This window comes from Leptonychotes weddellii, chromosome 8, assembly GCF_054177405.1.
Source record: "Leptonychotes weddellii isolate Sample4059 chromosome 8, ASM5417740v2, whole genome shotgun sequence".
NCBI lineage: Eukaryota > Metazoa > Chordata > Mammalia > Carnivora > Phocidae > Leptonychotes > Leptonychotes weddellii.
Window position 1 is genome coordinate 66,242,321 of NC_138376.1, and position 24,039 is coordinate 66,266,359.

The 24,039-nt window shown below is 41.5% G+C and overlaps 1 protein-coding gene across 1 annotated transcript in view; it reads right to left on the reverse strand.

Annotated features, from left to right (window-relative positions):
• RRAGD (Ras related GTP binding D) overlaps positions 1–24,039 on the reverse strand; it is a 40,001-nt gene that overhangs the window by 13,520 nt on the left and 2,442 nt on the right. Inside the window, exons 2-5 of the mRNA XM_006733703.3 lie at positions 9,098–9,393; positions 3,415–3,614; positions 2,170–2,284; positions 1,027–1,169 (exon numbers count right to left, since the gene is read on the reverse strand). Coding sequence (XP_006733766.1) covers positions 1,027–1,169; positions 2,170–2,284; positions 3,415–3,614; positions 9,098–9,393 — 754 coding nt within the window. The remainder of the gene's footprint in view (positions 1–1,026; positions 1,170–2,169; positions 2,285–3,414; positions 3,615–9,097; positions 9,394–24,039) is intronic.

Here is a 24,039-nt window from a genome sequence, read left to right on the forward strand (position 1 = left end):
ATAATGGAAGGGAGCCTGCGTGCTTGTGTGTATAGCAGAAAGAATGTGAACTGAGGGGGCAAAGGATTTTCAGACAGAGGAAGAGAGAAATGGGGAGACCGGGAACCTCACCGAAGTTGACGGAGGAGGCTGTGTGAGGCAGGTAACAGCTGGTGAGTAAAAGGGAAGATGAACAAGAGCCTTACCCATTAATGATTGGATAAACATGTAAGATCCAACATAAATCGACAGCAACAACTTGATCTTAATAAGACAGACAAACTAATTCATATCCATTTACTCTATATGACACCCATTCAGGAAATTTAAAATTATGTGGAATTGTTTCTATGTCTGGTACGACAATCAATTTTTTCCACTCCTTGTTTATTTTATAATATTGGAAGTGTACAGGAGGTTCTGTTTCCCAAGACTCTAAGACCATGATAATAAACAGGTAATGTTGTTTGGTTAGTTTTGTAATTCTCTGCTGCTCATAAAAGAAGACAAAGTATGTTAAAGAAAATCCGGCAGTTATTTCCTATAATGAAGAAAGTAATAGAACTGTTGTTAATATGAGATATGTATTTAGAGTTCGAGGATCCTATTAGTCTCTCCCAAGTGTGTATGACATTATGATATGATGACAGATTTTTCAGTAGAAGAACCAGGAATCAGTTAGATTTGAGTTCAAATTCCAGTTCTGTCCTTTATTGACAGTGTGAGCAGGGGTCAGAAATCTAACCACTCTGAACCTCAGTTTCCCCATTTCTGAAATGGGGATAATAATTCCCACCTCATGGAATAGCAGGGAATTAAATGATATAATGTATGCAATACACTTATTAGTAAAATGTCAGGCATTTACTCAATTATTTTTGGTTGTTATTGCATACTAAGTGGTATATTTATTTACAGATCTCAGTCATTTAAAACAAAAGTATTAAAATCAAATAAGTAAATGCAAATGTTACAAAGGTTATGAAAGGTTTCATTTTCTAATCTGAAGTATGGCTTATTTGTACCCTTTAAGAATATTTTACTTACCCATAAATACAAGAGATGTCGATAACCACATCGATCATATCACAGCAGAGCTCATAGGTTTGCATATCCACTGGGGTACTATCAGTTGCAATATAAATTTTACTGACCACATCAAAGAGAAATGCCTTTTCAATTCCAGAATTCTGAAACAAAAAGAAGATGCTATCTTAAAGGGACAATGATTTTAGAACATGTCATCACTGTATAAAAAAAATTACATGCCATCCTCAATGTAAAATATGAATGAACAAAAATTAATTTACTAAAAGTTTTGTTCTATTTTATTACAATTTAAACCTCACATAAACCTTTATAATGGATTTGCATAAGAAATGGAAAATTCTTATTTTTCATAAATTATTTACTGTAGGTAAACAAATTGGGCAGTGTTTCCTGGCTCTTAGAGATGTACCTGCAGTTAGGAAAAGGCAAGTAAAAACACTAATTTTACTGACTGTAAATTTTAAAATAAAATAAATTTGGGGACACCTGGGTGGCTCAGTTGGTTGAGCGTCTACCTTCAGCTCAGGTCATGATCCCAGGATCCTCACAGCAGGTTCCCTGCTCAGCAGGGAGTCTGCTTCTCCCTCTCCCTCTGCCTGCCACTCCCCCTGCTTGTACTTTCTCTCTCTGTCAAATAAATAAAATCTTTAAATAAATAAATAAATAAATAAAATTTTAAAAATAAACAAACCCAAACTATGGAGCGACAGAGTAAATATGAGTACAACCAACAAGTCTGACTCGAGTCAGCAGCAGAGCTTTCCTAAACCTGACGGTCTATAGGATTCATTCAGCCAGCACATCATCCACAGTGTTAAACAGACAGAAAATATTCAACAGGTTATATATCTTAGCACCACAACCACCCTTAAGCTTCCTGCATCTCGTAGGGCTCTATCAACATTGAATGACTGCCTACAATTTAATAAACACTCTAATTATACCAGGGCAGTACAGGAATGGTTTGGGGAGTGAAATGTTAGAGAACATAAAACAGCATGTAGGAGCAATCTTCCAGAGTAATCCCTTCAGTGACCTTGCAATGCCGTAAGAGCAAGCAGAAATAAGACTATTTTCACACCTGCAATGTTATTCTAAAATTCTGCAAATGATTCTACCGGGAGAAAATTATTTACTTACTGAGATAAAGATGTTTAGCAAATTCTCCAGGGTGGGGAGTTGTGGAATCAGTTTCTGAACCACTTTGCTAAAAGCTTCAAATATTGAATGATCATATATGCTTGTCAAATAGAAGCTGAAAGAGAAAACAGTATTTCGTCACATTTTCCTTCTGACTGGGGAACAGATTGCTTAGGCTGTCACAACACTGGTGCCCGGCCGTGTGTACCTACAGTCCCTACGCACGCATTCTAGCCCCCTTCAGAACTTACAATGACCTCAGCAAAAAATGAACGTGTCTTAACAAGCCATTCCTCCCCAGCTCCCAAAAAGCAAGAATTGTGCCCATTCTCATCTGCTGACTGGTTGGACTGGAAAGCTTAAAAATACAGTGGTATGTGCCCATATGAGCTTCCTTACATTCTGCAGAAGAATCCCCACCAGGTCATCTCTATACACTCCTGTTAGGTTAGTAATGGCTATGTTACTGGTATTGAAGCATCTAAGATCTTCATTTTCCAATCTGCAAATCGAATGATGCATACAGTTCCCCATAAAAAACTAACAGAGGGGCACCTGGCTGGCTTAGTCGGTGGAACATGCGACTCTTGATCTTGGGGTTGTAAGTTCGAGCCCCATGTTGGGAGTAGAGATTACTTAAAAATAAAATCTTAAAAAGAAAAACAACTGGGGGCGCCTGGGTGGCTCAGTTGGTTAAGCGACTGCCTCCGGCTCAGGTCATGATCCTGGAGTCCTGGGATCGAGTCCCGCATCGGGCTCCCTGCTCGGCGGGGAGTCTGCTTCTCCCTCTGACCCTATCCCCTCTCATGCTCTATCTCATTGTCTCTCTCAAATAAATAAATAAAATCTTTAAAAAAAAAAAAAGAAAAACAACTGACAGAGAAGTGGTTTTCCTCTGTATTTCTATTTGAATTATCTTCAGAATTCTCTTTTACTTGTGACTATAAATACTATCATATTTATCAAGAATTATAAACTTCAGCATTGATTAACTTCCTGGATTATGTTCCTGAGTTTTAAGTTTTTCACATGTGGGGAAAACATTAGCTTTGACCATTTGTTTAAAAAACAAAAACAAGAATTAGAATTAGCACATGCAAAGCTTGCTTTGCCCAAATCCTGTCCCAATGTGTACAGCACAAATAGGGTAAACAGGTGAACACCAAACTGCTCGTGCTGACTTTGGACTCCACACCTGCTTTTTTCCGTTGATTACTGTGATTCTGGAAGGGTTTCTGTTCTCACCTGAGGTGAATTTTTTCTAATCCAGCATCTGCAAGGTCATCGTTTGCCCTCTGATGAATATCTCTTTGGGTTTCAATTTTGTGGTCATCTGACAGACCATCCACTTTATGAATAAACACCTCGAAGTTGATGTCAGTGTTCACTTTGTAGGCCCTGGTCACGGTGAGGTGGAGCCTGGCCAAGGCTTCCATGTAGTCATCCTGGGAACAAAGGCACATTCCTGTCAGGGGAGGCCAAACCCTTCTATGCTGCCTTCCACAGACACTCTTTTTTCCCCAGTTTTATTGAGGTATGATCAACAAATAAACACTGTGTACATTTAAGGTGTACAATATGATGTTTTGATATATGCATACATCATGAAATGATCTTCCCAATCAAGTTAATGAATCTACCCATCATCTTACTTCACAGTTACCTTTTTTTTCTTTCATATACACTCCTAATTTGGAAACCATGTGGGTACAATCCTCCAAAATATTTTGCAAAAGCCCAAATAAAAGCTGGTTTCACGGAATTCAAGTTGGAAAACTGAAGTTCCATGAACAAAGAGATGAAAAAGAAAGGCAGGAAAAACACAGCTGTAGGCAGTTATGATGTAGCTTGATGACAGTCATTAAGATCAGCGTTGCAGTTTTATGAATTCAAAATGACCCCATACCACCTAGAACCTTCCCTGAGATACTATTCTTCCCACATTTTTGAGTCCCTGGGTGAACAGTGATAAACAGAGATGGAAATGTGATATGGGTCGCTGGGAGGATGGGGAAGGAGCCAGGAGGAAAGATAAGAGCACTGGTCTAGAGCAGAGGTCAGCAAAGCATGGCCCAAGGGCCAAATTGGATCCACTGTGTGTTGCTTATAAGTAAAGTTTTATTGGAACACAGCCATACTCATCTATTTACATATTGTCTATGGCTGCTTTTGTGGTGCAGTGGCAGAGTTGAGGGGTGTTCCTCTGTGGAAACTCCTCGGAGATGGTACAGACAGCCTGCAAAACTTAAAATACTTACCATCTAGCCCTCTACAGAAAGAGTTTGCTGACATCTGATCTAGAGTAACTGACCCAAATAACGCAATACCGTTTTTTTCTCCTTCCTACAAATGACACTTTTATGATAATATGATGAACATCTGCGTATGCATCTCCTTGTTTAAGAAATCAAACAGCAGGGGTGCCTGGCTGCCTCAGCTGGAGGACCATGCAACTCTTTTTTTTTTTAAGTAACCTGGGCACCCAACATGGGGCTCAAACTCACAACAGTGAGATCAAGAGTTGCATGTTCTATCAAGTGAGCCAGCCAGGCGCCCTGAGCATGTGACTCTTGATCTTGAGGTCGTGAGTTCGAGCCCCACATTGGGTATAGAGATTGATTAAATACATAAACTTAAAAAAAAAAAAAGAAATCAAACAGTAGACACTGAAGTCCCGTGGGTCTCTCCCCAACCTCCCAGCCCACGCCATCACTCTACCCCCCCACCCTCCAGAGGTATCCACTATTCCTGAGTTTAGTGTTTATTCTCAATCATCTCTTTATATGTTACTACATATATATGTATCCCTAAACAACATACAGAATTCATTTACATTGTCTTGAAAATCAGGGGCAGGCTGCGAAAGGACAACAAAGGAAGCTTTTCGGGTGGTAGAAATATTCTATATCTTGACTGTGGAGTCGTTACAAGTTATACCCATTTGTCAAACTCACTGAACTGTAAACTCACAATGAATGCATTTTATTGTATGTAAATTATACCTCAAAAATTGTTATGGTTTATGTCGTTAACTGAAGAGGGGAGTTAAGGGGACACGTCTGTGAGCAAAACTAGCCAATGTCAAGAGAGTATCACAATCTCAAAAGATCAGAAGTTGTTACTGTAACTTCCTGCCAGCCATATAAAATGATCTGATTACCAACTAAGTGATGAAGTGGCACGTATCTAGGAGGACTAAAAATAACATTTGAGAGAAGAAAATACTTGGTTTATTCGAACAGAGGGCATGTGGCTGATTTTCCCCACTGTGTCTGTTAATATTTCCTACAACAAGTAAAAATACAAGAAAAATACACCGCCTTAGTTCCTATTCCAAAACTAGATATAGGGGGTGCCTGAGTGACTCAGTCGTTAAGCATCTGCCTTCGGCTCCGGCCATGATCCCAGCGTCCTGGGATGGAGCCCCGCATTGGGCTCCCTGCTCCACGGGAAGCCTGCTTCTCCTTCTCCCACTCCCCCTGCTTGTGGTCCCTCTCTAGCTGTGTTGCTCTCTGTCAAATAAATAAATAAAATCTTTAAAAAAAAAAAAAAAACTAGACCTAGGAATTACAGGCAGGTCAAAATCACCAATGTAGATGAAGCCGACACTTCATTTTGGATCCCAAGGCCTGTGAGACATGGCTTCAGGGGGCCAAGGGTGGCCCTGGGGTGTGGGACATGTTGTGGGCTCTGCCTGGGGGGCTGACAGTGTCATGCAGTTAGCTCACAGGGAATCACTCTGGATCGTTTCATGCTCTTTCATTTTACAACATTCTGGGAGGACACATTTTCTCCTTGGTGAAATATTTATCTGGCAATCCTGTGATTGTGAGGAATTCACAAGGAAAAAATAAAAATTTGAGGCGTCAGACCAACAGAGCCCTGTTTAGAAATACAGGCAATGACGTGCAAGTGCCTGCCAAGATCGCCTGAAGTTTGCTTTTCTTTTCAGTGCTTGTAATTGCATCATATAAAAATTCCTGAAAACATGGTTTTTACAGTCTGCTTCCAATACAAAAGTATATATTACACAGACTCTAAAACAGCTTATTTCATTATTCCTTCTTTTTAGTAAATGATAGCTCTCAACAATATTTTTCTACCCTTTTTGAAAGTGGAACTTAAAAAGACAAATTTCTCAAACATTCTTATACCTTTCTATTCCCTACAGCTAGGGGGGAAAAAAAAACCCACAAGAAACAAAATAAAAGAAAACACACATTGGGCGCCTGGGTGGCTCAGTTGGTTAAGCGTCTGCCTTCGGCTCAGATCATGATCCCAGGGTCCTGGGATCGAGTCCCGCATCGGGCTCGCTGCTCCGCGGGAAGCCTGCTTCTCCCTCTCCCACTCCCCCTGCTTGTGTTCCCTCTCTCGCTGTGTCTCTCTCTGTCAAATAAATAAATAAAATCTTTAAAAAATAAAAAAATAAATAAAAAAAAGAAAACACACATTTACCAACCCAAATTGAAGGGCCACTTTTCATGTTCAGGTAAAATCAAAACCAAATTACAGTTGCAACTTAAAAACAGGCAAGCGAACCTATTTTTAGCCACCTTATAGCCACAGTACAAACACCTAGGATAGAGCTGCGCTGGACATTTGAATTCTAGAAATGCCAGTTGCTACATAAGCACAACATGGTATTGAAGTGAAAAGGGGAGTCCTCTGACTGCAATCTACTTACCCAAGGGTCGGGCTACTACCACTAACACTGCTGCCTGGTTCAACAACTACAGAAACAGCAGCGGAGTGACTTGGGGAAAAACCTGGAGCTTCGAAGAGACAGCTGAGTGGGACATAGACAAGAGCTCGCCCCCCGTGCGGCAGCGCTCCAGCAACCCAGCTGCTGTGTCCTGCTCAAGCTCCCTAATTTATGGTGCCGGCAGACCTAGGCAAGAAGGCAGGGGCTACTGCCAAGGCCACAGATGGGCCAGAAAACAGGTCAGTACAAGTGGGAGAGCCAGGAAAGCAGCGACTGACAGCAGGGCTTGGACCTGATGCAGGTGTCTACAAGCGTGCATTTCCAGATGGGCCCAGGAGAGGGGAGGCACTGCTGTTCACAGATCAGGCACCGGAATGTAAAGTCTCCCCCCGCCCACACACACCGCCACCAAAAGAGAAAGAAAGAGCCCCTCCTCCCAGATGGCCACACTCCCACAGCTACACTAGAAGTACGCAGTGCAATCACTTGGAGCTAAAAGGCTTAGTTGAAAATTTCATTATTATATTAAACAGGCACCTAGTTCCCTGGATGAATTTATGAGGCTCTCAGGCATGAGCAGTCTTCTCAGAGAATGGGTTTTCCAAGAGCGGGCTCAGAACCATTATTATTAACAGTTTACATGTCCCTGCCTCCTTAACTCCATTGGCACTTCTGGAAGGGGCAGGTGTGCTTGGCCCATCTGTCTAATTGCAGGTCCAGTTTCAGGGAAATATCATGCCCTTGAACTTAGAGCTGGTTTAGTGCATTTCTGGGAGGACTTACTGCCATTTATCCCCCACAGCTGTAAAAGAGAGCCCTTGGGAGAGCCTTCAGGCTCAGCTAGGCTTCCAGGACACTTTCTAAGAGTGCCTGGACATAGAGAGTTTGAAGGGCATCATTGTCTCAGTTCTATTCCCTGTACTCTTTCCTAAGACTGGCATGCCTGAGATGCACCTGCAGTCTGCTGCTTCCCTCCCCACCTCCCCCCTTTAACTGCTGGCTCCCACTTCACAGGAGAAAGGCCCAGAGGACCAAAGAGACAATTCAGACGACTAGTTTGTATACTAATAAAGTGAGTAACTGATTCCTGGGTACAAAGGCTCTTTACCAGTCAGGGGGTCCCCACGTCTTTGCTTTCAGCAAAGTTAAAGGAAGGCCCAATCAGGATGTCTACTGATAAACTACTAAAAACAATCCTTTGTGATAGAAAACTGGGCAATTTAGAGGATATAACTTGGAAAGTGTTTAAATAATTGAGCGAATGCTATAACAAAACTCACCCCATATCCATCTACTTATTTATGTGAACAAGGTTTCTTAGCGCTTACATCAACACAATCAAAAATAGAATTGATGCCAAATCCTGTCTTATTCAAGCATGGATACGTGAACTAAGTGGAAAAATATCCATCATCTTAAAAGATATACTTATCAATCAAAATTTTACTTTTTATATTTAGTAGTTACCTATAAAATATTAAGAGTTATGCTGTCAATCAATTGTGTACTAGTAATAATTAAAATAATTTAATTCAAAAGAAAAACTTCATACTTAGAATTTTATCTTCCTAGGAAAGAGTAAACATTTTATTTATTAATTTTTATAAATGTAATTTTCCTCTATATTTTTTATTTTTATTATTATTATTTTCTAAGATTTTATTTATTTATTTGACAGAGAGAGAGACAGCGAGAGAGGGAACACAAGCAGGGGGAGTGGGAGAGGGAGAAGCAGGCTTCCCGCAGGGCAGGGAGCCCGATGTGGGGCTCGATCCCAGGACTCTGGGACGCTTAACAACTGAGCCACCCAGGCGCCCCGAGTAAGCATTTTAAAATGCAGACTTTTATACATATTTTTGTTGCAGAGAATCTGTACTGTTTTACAGATGTCTGCCAAGAGTATCAGGGGCAGGGGACATGTAGTTGCTGTCCTTGGCCTGTATGGTGGCCCTCTCCATCTGTAAGGTTTCTGTGATTTGCTGAGACCTACACAACTCCCTGATGCTGCTCGCTGCTCATTGGTTAGGGTTCCACAGAGGGAGACTTTTCCCCTTTGCAACCCTGAGAACCCCCACTGAGAAACGCTTGTTTGGTAAAAAGGGCTATTCCTGATTCTAAAAACCACACCAAAACCAACACAAAGGAACTGGTTTGAACACAGGGGAGGGATGGCCTCTGTGGGGAGGAGGGGTCTGCAGTCCCAAGTACCCCAAGACTGAACTTTACCTGGGAGTCGATGACAAATATCAGTGCTCCTGTTCCACGGAAGATCATCTCATAGTCAAATGTAGGGTCAAAAAAGTCAATCTGTCCTGGGAAGTCCCAAATCTGAAAGTTAACAAAGGAGCTATTGGAAACATCTTCCCGGCAGATCTTGTTTGTGCTCTCCAAGAACAGTGTTTCGTTGGGAGACATTTTATGAAAGACAACTTTCTGAATAGATGACTTGCCACTTCTCCTCAGGCCCATGAGCAGGATTCTGGGCTTCACCTCAGTGCTGAAGGGATCGCTGAAGTCCAGAACTGGAGAAACCACAAAACAAGAATGAGGGTGAGTTTCTTTCACAGCGGTTAATGAGAGGAGTTTCACTTCCACCTCAGATGTGATTTATGATTCACAGACAATGCCACTCTTCCAAATACAGAGACTGCTAACTACCTCATTCCACTCATTGAGGGGCCTTTTAGTAAGTGCAGAACACTGAAAAATGCTGTTTCGCTACCTGTCACACCATTCCAGAGGGCAGGAAAACCTGTACAACTCTGTATCACAAGCAGCAAATCTGGAGTGTGAAAAGTAGAGCTTTCCTGGAGCAGAGTGTGAGGGGGAAAAAATCCAGTCTTAGCATTCCAAAGCAATGTCTTCTTTGTCTAGATCATCAGAGTCTCTATGCCCTAAAGAGATGCTTGTTCATTTGAGTTATGCTTCAAACAATTTTGGACTTCATCAAAATTTAAAACATTGGTGCTTCAAAGGACACTATAAAGAAAGTGAAGACAACCCACAGAATGGGAGAAAACACCTGCAAATCACATATGTGATAAGGGACTAATATCCAAAATATATGAAGAACTCTTACAATTCAATAATAAAGACAACTTAATTTAAAAAATGGGCAAAGGGGGCGCCTGGGTGGCTCAGTCGTTAAGCGTCTGCCTTCGGCTCAGGTCATGATCCCAGGGTCCTGGGATCGAGCCCCGCATCGAGCCCCGCATCGAGTCCCCGCATCAGGCTCCCTGCTCTGCGGGAAGCCTGCTTCTCCCTTTCCCACTCCCCCTGCTTGTGTTCCCTCTCTCGCTGTGTCTCTCTCTGTCAAATAAATAAATAAAATCTTAAAAAAAAAAAAATGGGCAAAGGATCTAAAGAGGCATTTCTCCAAAGAAGATACAAAAATGGCCAATAAGCACATGAAACAATGTTCCGCATCATTAGCCATCCAAGAAATACTAATCAAAACCACAATAAGACGCCACTTCACACCCACTGGGATGGCTATAATCAAAAAGACAAACAATAACAAGTGTTGACGAGGCTATGGAGTAATTAGAATCCTCACCCACTATTGGTGAGAACGTAAAATGATGTGCTTTCAACAGTTTGGCAGTTTCTCAGAAGGTTAAACACTGAGTCACTATATGACCCACCAATTCCACTCCTAGGAATATATTCAAAGAAATGAAAACATAAGTCCAATATACATGAATTTCTTTTTTGTTGCCTTCTGGCAACCTCTCTTATATTTTTCTCGGTCCCTGGTCCTGATCTAATTCAATAGTGACTGGAAAGTAATTCTTTTTTCCCTTATTGTAACTAATAAATTTTTCCAAGTCTCTATAATGGTCTAAAATACATATTAATATTTGATAATATCTTAGTGAATTTCATTACTATACATAATATTTTGATGTTTGAATTTGCAGTAGGTTTCAGTAAACACACAAATTTCAGGTAAAACAATAACTGAATAAAGAAAAAGTAAGCAGGTACAGATGTGCACAACTGCTACTCCACTATAAGCAACAATTTACTCCTACCCTACCCACACATTCTTCTCCAGTTCAACCTAACCCAATTCAACGATCTGCTGATGATATACTATAGAAGCAATAATGCGGAAGGAAAGCACCCAAAAAAGTCACCAGCTTTCTTCTTCTTCCTCCAGTCATCATACGCTACTCACTTACAGTACTGTCATTACAAGTCCATCTTAGCAAAAGCAGGGCATAAATTAAAAAAGAAAACAGGGCTTCGAGTTTTAAAATTTTCAGACTGGTAACATGTCACAGTCCTCCCCTCCCACAGTAAATCAATCTCTAAAAATAACAGAAAAGGTATAAAGCATAAATAAATAGATGAACAAATAAACATAAATATCTGAGCTTAAAACAAAACAAAAAAACCTTAAAGTCGACAGATTTCAGAGAAATCCCTAAGAAACACCAAGGTCATGGGCACCTGGGTGGCTCAGTTGGTTAAGCGACTCAGGTCGGCTCAGGTCATGATCCTGGAGTCCCGGGATCGAGTCCCACATCGGGCTCCCTGCTCAGCAGAGAGTCTGCTTCTCCCTCTGATCCTCCTCCCTCTCATGCTCTCTGTCTCTCATTCGCTCTCTCGCAAATAAAAAAATAAAAAATAAAAAAATCTTAGAAACACGAAGGTCAGATTGAAGAGGGAACCTGCAGCCCTTGACCAGGAATGGTAGGGTTCTGCTGCAGAAGGTAGAACTGGTGGAAGCCCAAACAGGGAGGGGCATGAAGACAACCAACAGCGTTGTTATTTGGAGAAGCATAATGAGAAAAGCCAGCAGATAAACTCTGAGCGCTACTGCCACCCACCCACCTACGACACACTTCCAGGTAGGAGCAATGACTATAGGAGTTTGGGTATGAGGGGGAAGGCAGTGCTCCAGGGGCTCAGGATGCCCAGCAGGAACAGGGAGCACCCACACTCCCATGCTCCAAGGGCTCTGCCCTTCCCTAACTCTCACTACAGTGTGTGGAGTTCAACAGGTAGAAGCAGTACCATCTTCCCTCCAGACATTTCCTCAAAAGTCTAATATGCATATACCTGAATATACATCTGAAGAAGCAGAGTTCATAAAGGAGTCAGAGTAAACTTCCAAGTTAAGTATAATTAAAATATTCAGAGAAAATGTGATATCCATAAAACAAGAACAGACAGTTTCAGAATAAGAGCAACCATGGAAAAATGGCCTTAGATATCTTAGAAATAAAAATATAATTGTGTGTGGGGGTTAGATATATGGATTGAAAAGCAGAATAAAGACAGATAAAGAGGGCAATAGTGAAATGGAACATCAAATCCCCTCAGAATGTAGTACAAAGGGATACAGTGCTGGAAAGTATGACATAAAGGTTAAAGTGACATTAGGAGTAATTATCTCAAACCAGTAGAAAATAAATACTTGTGAAAGTACATTAGAAAAGGGTCCAGAAGGATACACAGCAAACAAAGAGTGTATGGGTGAACGATCTGGGGGAATCATCAAAGGGATTTTGGCTTTAATTTTTTTTTAAGTTTATTTTTTTTAGTAATCTCTATACCCAAAGTGGAGCTTGAACTCATAACTCTGAGATCAAGAGTCACATGCTGCTTCGACTGAGCCAGCCAGGCACCCCTGTGGCTTTAATTTTAAAAAGAAAACACATTTTATATATATATATGTATATGTATATATATACATACATATAATTAAAATTAGTTTTGAAAAAAAGATTAATGTATAGGGAGTCATAGCGGACACAGAAATATTTCAAAATATTAAATACTCTTTAAATTGTGATTTCAACTCCACATTTTCTTGTTAAGTGGTTGTTGTAAGGTTTCTGTTTTTTCAATACAATAAATATATTGATTACTGTACTCAAAGTAGTAGATTGGTAAGGTTGGCTGGACAAAAAGATATGCAAAACAAGATTCCTATCTTGGAGAAACTTAAAATCCAGTCTAGACAATGTGGTATAGGCACAAAGATAGACAAATAGATCATTGGAATAGAATAAGGAGTCCAGAAATAAACCCACATATACAAGGACAGCTGAGATTTGACAAAGATGAAGAGCCAACCCCATGGAGAAAGGATAGTCATTTTTACCAAATGGTACTAGAACAACTGGATATCCATATGCAAAAAAAAAAGAATTTCAATCCACCTTTCACACCATATACAAAAATTAACTCAAAATAGATCATAGGCCTAATTTTAAGCCTAAAACTATGCAACTTCTAAGGAGAAAATATTTATGACCTTGGGTTAGGCAAAGATCTCTTAGATATAACACCCTCCCCCCAATATTGATAAATTGGACTTTATTAAAATAAAAACTTCTGCTCTTCAAATGACACCATTAAAATAATTTTAAAAAAGGCAAGCCACAGATTAAAAGAAAATATTTGTAAATCATATATCTGATAAAGGATTTGTATCTGGAATATGTAAGGAACTCTAAAAACTCATTAATAAGAAAACAAAATTCAATTTTTGGAAAGGTGGGGGAGCAAAAGATTTGAACAGACAATTCACCAAAGAAGACTTATGGAAGGTAAATTCACACATGAAAGGATGCTCAGCACATCATCAGTCATCAAGGAAATGTAAATCAAAACCACAATGAGATGCTATTGCATACACAGTAAGATGGCTAAAATTAAGAACACAGACAGTAACAAATGTTGAGGATGTGGAGGTACCAAACTCTCATACACTGCTAGTGGAAATGTAAAATGGTACAACCATTTTGGAAAATGGTTTTGTGGTTTCTAAAGAAGTTAAACATGTATTATATTATCCCAGCCATTCCACAGCTATATATTTACCTAAAAGAAATGACAGTATATGTCCATACTTGTACACAAAAGCTCGTAGCAATTTTATTTTTAGTAGTCAAAGACTGTTAACAACCCAAATGTCCATCAGCAGGTGAATGGATAAACAAATTGTGGTGCATCTCAGCAATAAAAAGAAATAAACTGTTGACATATACAACATGGATGAATATCGAAATGATTATGCTGAGTGAAAGAAGCCAGTTGAAAAAGACATACTCTGTGACTCTATTTACATAAAGTTCCAAAAACTGTAAACTCATCTATAGTGACAAATAGCAGGTCAGTGGTTGCCTGGGAAATGGAAGAGGTAGTGAGAAGGGGTCAGAGGGAGCAACCTTGAAGGGGTATAAGAAAACTTTTAGGGGGTGATGGACACGTTCTTAGTTACGGTGATGGTTTCCAAGGTGTACACATATGTCAAAACTTATCAAATAGGTGTACTTAATTTTACGTCAATTGTACCTCAGTACAGCTTTTTTTTAAGATTTATTTATTTATTTATTTAGACAGAGAGCACGGAAGGGGGGGAGGGGCAAAGGGAGAGGGAGAGAAGTCCTCAAGCAGACCCCACTGAGCATGGAGCCTAACACAGGGCTCGATCCCAGGACCCTGAGATCATGACCTGAGCCAAAACCAAGAGTTGGTGGCTTAACTGACTGAGCCACCCAGGCACCCCCTCAATACAGCTCTTTTAAAAAATGTATTCTTGGGGCACCTGGGAGTCTCAGTCTGTTAAGTGTCTGCCTTCTGCTCAGGTCATGATCTCAGGGTCCTGGGATTGAGCCCCATGTCATGCTCCTTGCTCAGCAGAGAGTCTGCTTCTCCCTCTCCCTCTGCCTGCCACTCCCCCTGCTTGTGCTTTCTCCCTCTCTTTCTCTCTGTCAAATAAATAAAATCTTTAAACAAAAATTTTAAAGTAAATAAAAATAAAAATAGGGGCACCTGGGTGGCTCAGTTGTTAAGCGTCTGCCTTCGGCTCAGGTCATGATCCTGGGGTCCTGGGATCGAGCCCCGAGTAAGGCTCCCTGCCCAGTGGGAAGCCTGCTTCTCCCTCTCCCACTCCCCCTGCTTGTGTTCCCTCTCTCGCTGTGTCTCTCTCTCTCTCTCTTTCAAATAAACAAATAAAAAAATCTTTAAAAAAAATAAATACAAATTAAAAAACAAAAATAAAATAAAAATAAAAAAGAATACTTGACAAAAAAATTTTTTTAATGTAGTCTCAAGGACAAAAATGGAAACCTCAAGAGTTATAGTTGTTCTATTATTATTATTGCCTCACAAACTAGTGTTAGATCAATGCAAAGAGTAGGGGAGAAATGCCCACGGCAGTGGGAAGGAACTCAGTGCATTACAAGGGTTATGAATGCAAACAAAGCAGTGCAGGATTTGGATGGGGTTGATGGCCGGGAGGGGGGAGGGGGAAGGAGGCTCTCTAAGAAGAGCAGAGCCCAAAGCTAGGCAAAGGCACCATGCCTTTCGTAGAACAGGAAAATATGGGTGCAATGAAAACTCAGCAACCACATATGAAGGTACCTTCCATATGCCAAGTACTGTACGAGGCACTCTCCACACTTCATCCCATTCAACTCCTTCAGGAATACATAGTATTATCTCTATTTCACAGGTAAAGAAATTTCAGGCTTGGGAAGATCAAGTAACATTCCAACTGAGGGCTGGCCCACCCAAAAGTCTATGCATTCTGTTTCTTCTGTGCAACACTCAATCCAATCAAAGAAAGCAAAAGTCCACATTAAATTATGTACAAGCTCAGAAATATTTAAGTGTTTATACATGTTTTTATTTCTTCCCAATTTACACTACTGGATATCAGTGTAGATTTTAACTTATCTTCATCAGGGTCTGCAAGTGTCTATGCGGCATGGCCATCCATGCTGGTGCCTTGGAGGATGGACCTCCTCCTCCTCCTGGGAGAGTGGAAGGTGATGGAAGGTCACCGCGTAGAGAGGAGGTAGTGTATGTGCAAGTTTATATACACAGACTGGCTGGGAAGCGAGATGCACATGCCAGTACACACATTGGAAGTATTTCCTTCTCCCTGCCAAATTCAAACACAGGCCACCAACGGTAAACTGCTGGGAAATGGTGGGCCAGATCGGCAAGGGTACCATCAATTCTGTGGAGACCCGTCAGACCCATGGAGATGCATTTTACATTTAGCTGGTATGGACACATGCCAGATACCTTGCTAGACATTTCTGCAAACTTTTACCCCCTCCTCCCCGCCCCCCACACCCCCATCCCCCTGGCAATGAGGAGGTACAAGTCTGTTTTGCACCTGAGCAATCTGGGGGAAGGAACATGCCCAAGGTCACAGGGCTAGTATGTGGTGGAGTCCTCACCTAGAACCTTAGCCAACAATCAGATGGCATTCAACAAAAACTGCAACAAAGAAAACAGAAGAGACTAGGAAATACCAGAGTACATCATGCATAATAGGAGTACATACCGCTAGTGAAACTCTTTTAGATTTACTTAGACAAATGTGGTGCTGGTTCACAATATAAATGTATTTGTTATGTGAACCACAGTCAAAAACACTTTGTTGACCACTGCTGTTGACCAGGAGAGGTTTCTTATATCACAGAGGACTGCTGACAAAAATCCTTCCTTTGGGGGCCCTGGCTGGCTCAGTCAGTAGAGCATGACTCTTGATCTTGGGGTCATGAGTTTGAGCCCCACATTGGGTGTAGAGATTACTTTAGAAAATAAATAAAATAAAGGAAAAATTGATTTGCCATTGCTCTCAAGCATGATGGGCCTCTAGGGTCTGATACAGATCATGTATATTTTAAAAAAAAATCTCTCCTCTAATCCTTTCCCACCTCCCCTTAAGTATCTCTGCTTCGGAAACCCTGTGGGGTTTCCCAGAGGCTCTCATCCACTCTGGGAGTGATAGCAGGGAGCGCCCATCAGGAAATGCATCACCCAAACTCCTGGCCTCCTGGACAGCTGGCTCTCTCCACTGAACTTTCCCTGTGCATCACCGCTCGCTCAAGAACATCCTGAGAAAGGTGAAAGGAAGAGAATGAAGAAGGAGAGCTGCAATATAAGGGCTAATACTTTTTTTTAAAAGATCAAAAAGGAAACACAGGATTTGGGACTGGAGATGGAATCCCAGGGAGGGCCCTTTAAAAGTGTCAGCGGGTGTGGAGGAAGTTGCCCAGAGAGGTGAAATTTACCAGAGGGCAGTTTGCTCGGTTTTATAAAGGTTCCCTGATCTTCTGCCAAGTGTTAGACTGGGCTGAGCCAGGGGCTGCAGACACAAAAGAAAGATTCATTCCTTAGTGATTAGAGGAAAAAACAGACAAGAAAAACTGACAATTACATCGCACTGTTACGAAGGTGTTACGGGCTCAGAGGACTCCCTGGAGAAATATCTGAGTCTTAAAGAAAAGGAGGCATGAAAGAGATGAATGAGGGAAAGGTCATGCCAGTAAAAGATTCTGGCTTTCCTGGAGTTTAAGGAATGTAGTTTAAAGGCAAGAAAAGGCTGCACACTGTCCAGTGACTTCCTTCAGCATTTTGAATAAAATCCAAACACCTTCTTTCTGCAAAGGCCCTACATGGGCTACCCTCTCATCCCGTGCCTGGTTCATCTTCCCCACTAGTTCCCTATCTTGTAACCACACTGACCTTCCGGTTCCTCACCCTGGGGTCTGTACATGCTTCTCCCTCCACCTGGCTTCCCTTAGCTTTCTTCCCACTCAACCCAGCAGCAATTTACCTCCTCTCAGCTGAATCAGACCCCATCACTTCCTGATTACCCTGTCTTAATAGTACTTATCACTGAGGGGCGGGGGCTTGGGTGGCTCAGTTGGTTAAGCCACCAACTCTTGATTTTGGCTTAGGTCATGATCTCAGGGTCTTGAGATCAAGCACAATATCTGGGCTCCTCGCTGAGAGGGGAGTGAGCTTGAGATTCTCTCTCTCTGCCCCTCCTTCCACTCATTCTCTCTCTCAAATAAATAAATAAATCTTTTTTTTTTTAAAGATTTTATTTATTTATTCATGAGAGACAGAGAGAGAGAGAGGCAGAGGGAGAAGCAGGCTCCCAAGGAGCAGAGAGCCCAATGCGGGACTCAATCCCAGGACCCCGGGATCATGACCCGAGCCGAAGGCAGATGCCCAACCGTCTGAGCCACCCAGGTGCCCTCAAATGAATAAACAAATCTTAAAAAAATAGTACTTAGCACTATACAAAATTATCTATTTTATACATTTGTCTTCTTGTCTGTTTACTTGTTTATTGTCTGTCCCACATATACACAGGCAAATTACAAAGCATGTGGCATGAGTCCAATAAATATCTTTGAATAGGTTAGTTGATAGAAAAGTCTGTTACCTCCCCAGCAAACAAAAACTGCAACAAAGAAAAAAGAAGAGACTGGGAAATACCAGAGTACATTATGCATAATAAGAGTAAGTTTCACTAGCGAAACTTTTCAAGTCTACTTACACATATGTGGTGCTGGTTCACAGTATAAACACATTTTTTATTGTGGACCACAGTCAAAAATATTTTGTCAACCACTGCTAGACTCTGCTACCTCATGGATGAGATACTGGGAAGTCTGGATTTTACTTTGTAAGCCATTAGGAAATCATTAAGGATTTTAAAGGGAGACTAACATGATCAGATTTATACTTCAAGAAGTTCACTCCAGAAACAGCCCCTAGAGGGTGTCAGTGGGGAGACAGTGAAGGGGTCTAGAATAAGCCACTGTGCCATAAAAATTATACAGAGCTAAAGATACTGAAGTCCCTGAAATCCTTATTTGCCTAAAGCAGAGCCTCCCAAAAGAACTCTATTGCCATAAATCTCCTTCCTGGAAGCAACTCTAATCTTCTCTTGGTGAAGACTGAGACTGAGACAGAAGAGAAGTTGGCACCACACCCAAACAGACGTGGTCCCCAAACTATCCTACTCCCATCTGTTCTCCTGTGGGTCCATTTATCTTTCCAAAAAGTCATTTGTTTTTCCATAAATGCCCTTTCCCCAACTCCCTTCCAAGAAGTCACTCATTCTCCCAGAACTGCCCCTCCGCCCCTCCCCATCCCATCTTTATTAAGATAGTAATAAAGCCAGAATTCTAAACACCTTTTTTTTAAGTTTATTTATTTATTTAACTAATCTCTACTCCCAACATGAGATCAAGAGTCGCATGCTCTTCTGACTGAGCCAGCTAGGCGCCCCTCTAAACACCTAAGTTGCACTTTTTGTGAACTCTCATGCATTAGTACGTAACTAAATTTGGTTTTCTCTTGTTAATCCATCTTTCGTCAGTTTAATTTTCAGGCTCCCAATTCAGAACCTAAGAGAATAGAGGAAAAGTTTTTCCTCCCCTGACAGCAGTTAGGTTATTCTAGAACACAAATGAGAAATGAAAGAACTAAGGCATAGACCATGGAAATGGTCAGAAGGAACAGATTTTGTGACAAGTTCAAATTGACTCAATAGTGTTCAGTGATCCCCTGGACACAGATGACAAGGGAGAAAGAAGCCCCAAGTTCCCAACCTGGCAGACCAAGCTAACAAGGGCCCATTCACAAAGATGGTAAAGGGAAAGAGGCTGAACGGGTATTTGAAGTCGTGGAGTCTGGGGTGCCTGTCCGCCTGCAGCTCAGGTGAGAAAAGAATCTGGGGCCTGGGAAGCACAGTAACATGAGGTCACAGGCAGGTTTGAAGTGGGAATGTAGGTCGCTGGGGCCATCCATGCCTCAACTGCTGGTTTTCCCCTAATCTTGTTGCCGGAGGGTGAGGGAATTTTTGAGAGATTTTAGCCTTGGCCACCATCAAACAGCTCAAACCAACCTGCTCCAACCTCTTATCACCCAGCAGTTCTCATTTACTGACCACCTGCATAGCACAGAGGGTCACCTCTAATCCTCAAGTGGATAAACTTTATCCTTTACAGATGTAAAAACTGAGGCCTTCAGTGCTTACTACAATAAACACTCAATAGATGTTTGTTGGCTGGGATAACTGAATGAAAGTGACTAAGCAGAATTTGAAGCTAAATTAACTGAAGCTTTAAAAAGAAACTTCCTATCTGACATTGGCCCAGATCAGCACTTGAGTATCAAGAGTATGAGCTTTATGCCTAGGTAGTTTATCTACTGCGGTCAGGGACACCGAACATACCTTACCTATTTTGCACAGGGTCCTGTCAGCACCCCAATTTTCCAAACAGCCTGGCTTTGTAACTAGACTGTTGGAAATCCCAGGGAAACTCAATCATCCAAGGAACAGCATTATGGGGAAGGGCCATGTGACTGGACCTGCAGACTAATTACTTCATCAGTAACTGGCAGATCCCTGTCAAAAACCAACAGGCCTTGTAAATACACAAGGAAGGGAAAGATGCATCAGCGCCTTGAGTACATGGCTGCCTAGGGGCCACACCTGGCTGATCTGCGGGTTGGGAATGTTCACAACAAAGAATTCAGGAAAATGGGAACTAAAGGCCTGACACAATTCTAACAGCGTTGGCCTTCCCTTCCTAAGCCCACGCAGTCTCTCAGAGAAGAATGAGACATCATAGGAAACACACTTCATAAATGCCAAAAAATATTATACATTTGAGAACTATTCTAATTAAGGAATGTTCTCCAAGAGGTGACACCTTTGAGCGAGTCCAAAATGGGAAAATGAAACAGAGATTTAATGAAAAATTAGGAAAACGTGGTGGCAAAGTGATGGCAAGTGGAATGGTTTAAAACAGTACTTGGATAGTGACAAACTGGGGTTCAAGTCCCAGCTCTGCTGTGTACCAGCTGTGTGACCCCATACATGTCCCCTGGCCCATGAGTCCTTATCTAGCAGTCTGTGTATACACATCACCCCCCTTCTTTCTTTTTTTTAACCCCAGCCCAAGCCTAGGTAACGAGAGGGCCTCTTGTGGAATGCGGCTGCAGTGAGAAGCTCACATAGCCTTAAGGGAAAATTAGAATTTCTTTGCTATTAGTATTCTGTAGGGTCATCAAAGGCTTAAATTTCTATTTACTCATGCTTTTAGGAAGAGGCCTCTGGTTTGTTTCTATTTACAACATTATCTGCGATCCTTTACCTTTCCGATCAATGGTACCACTTATACATTCACGACCCAGGAGCTCAGGGGTACCTGGCTGGCTCAGTTGGTGGACCATGCCACTCTTGATCTCAGGGTCATGAGTTCAAGTCCCACATTGGGTGTAGAGCCTATTTAATTAAAAAAAAAAAAAAAAAAAGCTCTCCCAGGAGCTCTGGGAGAAATTCCATCCTAAGTGGGAATTAAATATGTGAATGATAATACCATTAATAAAAGAATATGCAAACATCATAAAGATTCATTGTCCATTTGATCAACTACTTAGTAAGGAGAATTAAATGCAAACAGAACATATATTTTCAAAGGCATGAAAGTTTTTGAAGGTGATTTTATTTATATGTGAAGGACCAAACCTTTCTCTTTCACATCACACTGGCGGGTCACTAAAAAATTCCATATATGAATATTTCCTTAACATACATATTCAGTAACATTTCTAATGTGTTCTGATTTACTAATGCTTCTGTAAGAAGGAGAAAAGTGCTCTTGTGAACTTTTCTTTTTCTTTTTTTTAACACTCTGAGAGTGATCCAAGTTGGTTTTCTGTGATCCTCTACCTTATGCACTGAGAAGCCAAGCTGGAGTCTCCCCCAAAGGTCCTCAAGAGGAGAAAGTTGAGAGCATCTTACATGATTCAGGCCAGGAGTGAAAAACCCATTTGTCTTGAGTTTCACAGCAGAAGCAGGGAAAAGCCACTGTTACAAGACAGCTTGAAAGCTTTCACGGAAGAGGAAGAACAGAAAAGGTTAAAAAAAAAAAGGTAAGGATGAATAAAGCAGGTAGAGAAGAAAGTGACAAAATGAACAGAAAAGAGGTGGCCGAGGTATGAAGTGAAATTGTGTCACCAACAACAGCTATGGGGTCAGGGGACGGATTGAAGCAGAGGGTAAACAGACAGACACACAGTCAGCTGGGGACTGACAAAGTTGATCTTGCAAACTCAGAACTACATCCCTTATCCAGAACTCTAGAACTTAGTTTCTGCTTCTTTTTTCCCCATCAGACTACCCTATGTCTGTTCTGATACGAAAATGGGACAGATTTCTGATAGAAGTATAGAATCAAGATTCTATGATACTCTGAATCACTGAAACATGTTTACAAAACATCTAATATAAAAATAAGCACTCGGGGAGCTTAGGTGGTACAGTTGGTTGAGCGTCCGACCCCTCATTTCGGCTCAGGTTGTGACCTCAGGGTCATGAAATCAAGCCCTGTGTGTGGTTCCGTGTGGAGTCTGCTTAAGACTCTCTCTCACTCTGTCTTTGTCCCTCCCCCCTCACTCACGCACGCCCGTGCCATATGTATTTAAACAAGTATTGTGCCTAAGATGTGACTTTGGTCACATCGTTTTTAACTATTCTGTATTTCATCTATTCCAACTCTTCTGTATCTATTTCCAGGGCCAGAGGAAAACCCAAGAGATGAGGCATAGCCAGGGCTGTAGCCAACCCAACTCTTTTTGGACAAGGTGGAATTACAAAGAAAGGGATTTACATATCCATGAACTTGACCTTCTCCTAAACCTTGCTCAGGTCTAGCTCATGTTGTGGCTGCAGAAAAGTCCTAGCACCTCTGAGCCACAGTGTCACTATCAGAAGAACAATTATCTATCTCTACTTACTCTCAATGAGAGGATAAATTCACTAGTAATTTTTAAATTACTTTAAGAAAAAAAAAGCTGACACTCATGATTAATAGATGCAAACCAGTGGTTTCACTGCATTTACACCCATCAGGGAAGTGTCACCTGCTGACCGTCGATTTTTCGTGCCTACAGTAACCACGTAAACTGTCACTTCCTCAGATCCTAAGAGAGTTCACAGGTTGCTATGGAAACAAGACCGCACCTTAGCTGGACTCTGCATGAGCAGCTGTCTTAGCCAAGTTTCCCCTAAAAATTGGGAGGGACTTTGGGAAAAAACAATTTCACTTTCTGACTAAATATGATTTTTTATTTTTTTAAAAGATTTTATTGATTTGAGAGAGAGAGCGCGCGCGCGCACGCGCACGAGTGGGGGGAGGGGCAGAGGGAGAAGAGGACTCACCGCTGAGCAGAGAGCCCGCAGGACTCTATCCCAGGACTCAGAGATCATGACCTGAGCCAAAGGTAGACACTTAACTGACTGAGCCACCCAGGCGCCTCATATGATCTTTTAATTGCTTTCCTTGTTATTACAGTTTTAAAGCACAGTAATTTACTAAAGATTTAAACTCCATGTGTCTAAAAACAATCATTATATTTGCTGCAATTGTTTTTAATGGCTTATTTATTGCCTCCACTCTCTGGAGTTTTATCTGGAGTGAGGAGGTTGAAGGTGAGACTCACCTTATCTCTGATTAACTAACTACCTTCAAAGGGGGGTTGAGAGGTGTCCAAATCTGTCCTTAACAGAACTAAAGTGCCCGAGAACACTCCAGCTATTCATGAATAAAATTTGGAATGCAAGCCAGGGAAGTGCAATTTAAGTTTCACCTTAGCTGCGATAAGTTTTCAAATTTTGCACATTGTAGTAAAACTTACAAGGCCCTCAGTTTAAAAATAAGATCAGAGATTCCTTCTAAGACTAAGGGAAATGGAATTCACACTATCAACTTTCAATCTACCTTCTTTTTGCACAGCTCCTGATAAACTGCTTTGCAACTTACCTGGTGATGCTAGTCAGTCCTGCATCCCACCTGCCAGGGTAGATTTCTGACCTCATGGAAAAAGCCCCAGGTCTCCATTAAGCAAAGGCATTAAATCAAGTCCATTAGGAAGGTAAAGAGGGAAGGGAGTTCATTAGAGAAATGCTTTGTTCATGGTTCAAAATGTACCGTACCCATCTTTCCTCAGAGTAAAAAAGTCCCTTTCCCTCCACATTCCTTTTCTTACATTTGAGAGTAGGTAGATGTAAATTTTACCAAAATAAACACAGGATTCTAATGCAACATGTGCCCAGGGCCCATTAGAAATTGAGATGACCCTTTGGTGGCACTTGAGGTCCCAGGAACAAAAGTCACAACTCCTATCCTCCACCCTCATCTCAACTCCCCAGGATCCTATTAGTTGGCATGACATTGTAAGGGACAGCTGTTGCTAGAACTGCTGACTGAGGAGCCTCTCTGCCACTCTAGAAAGTGAATGCTCTGATAAGAGATTCTGCATTCAGGACTGAACCCCAAAATCAAAGCCAGGGATACGTGGAAAGAACAGGAACCTGATATAAT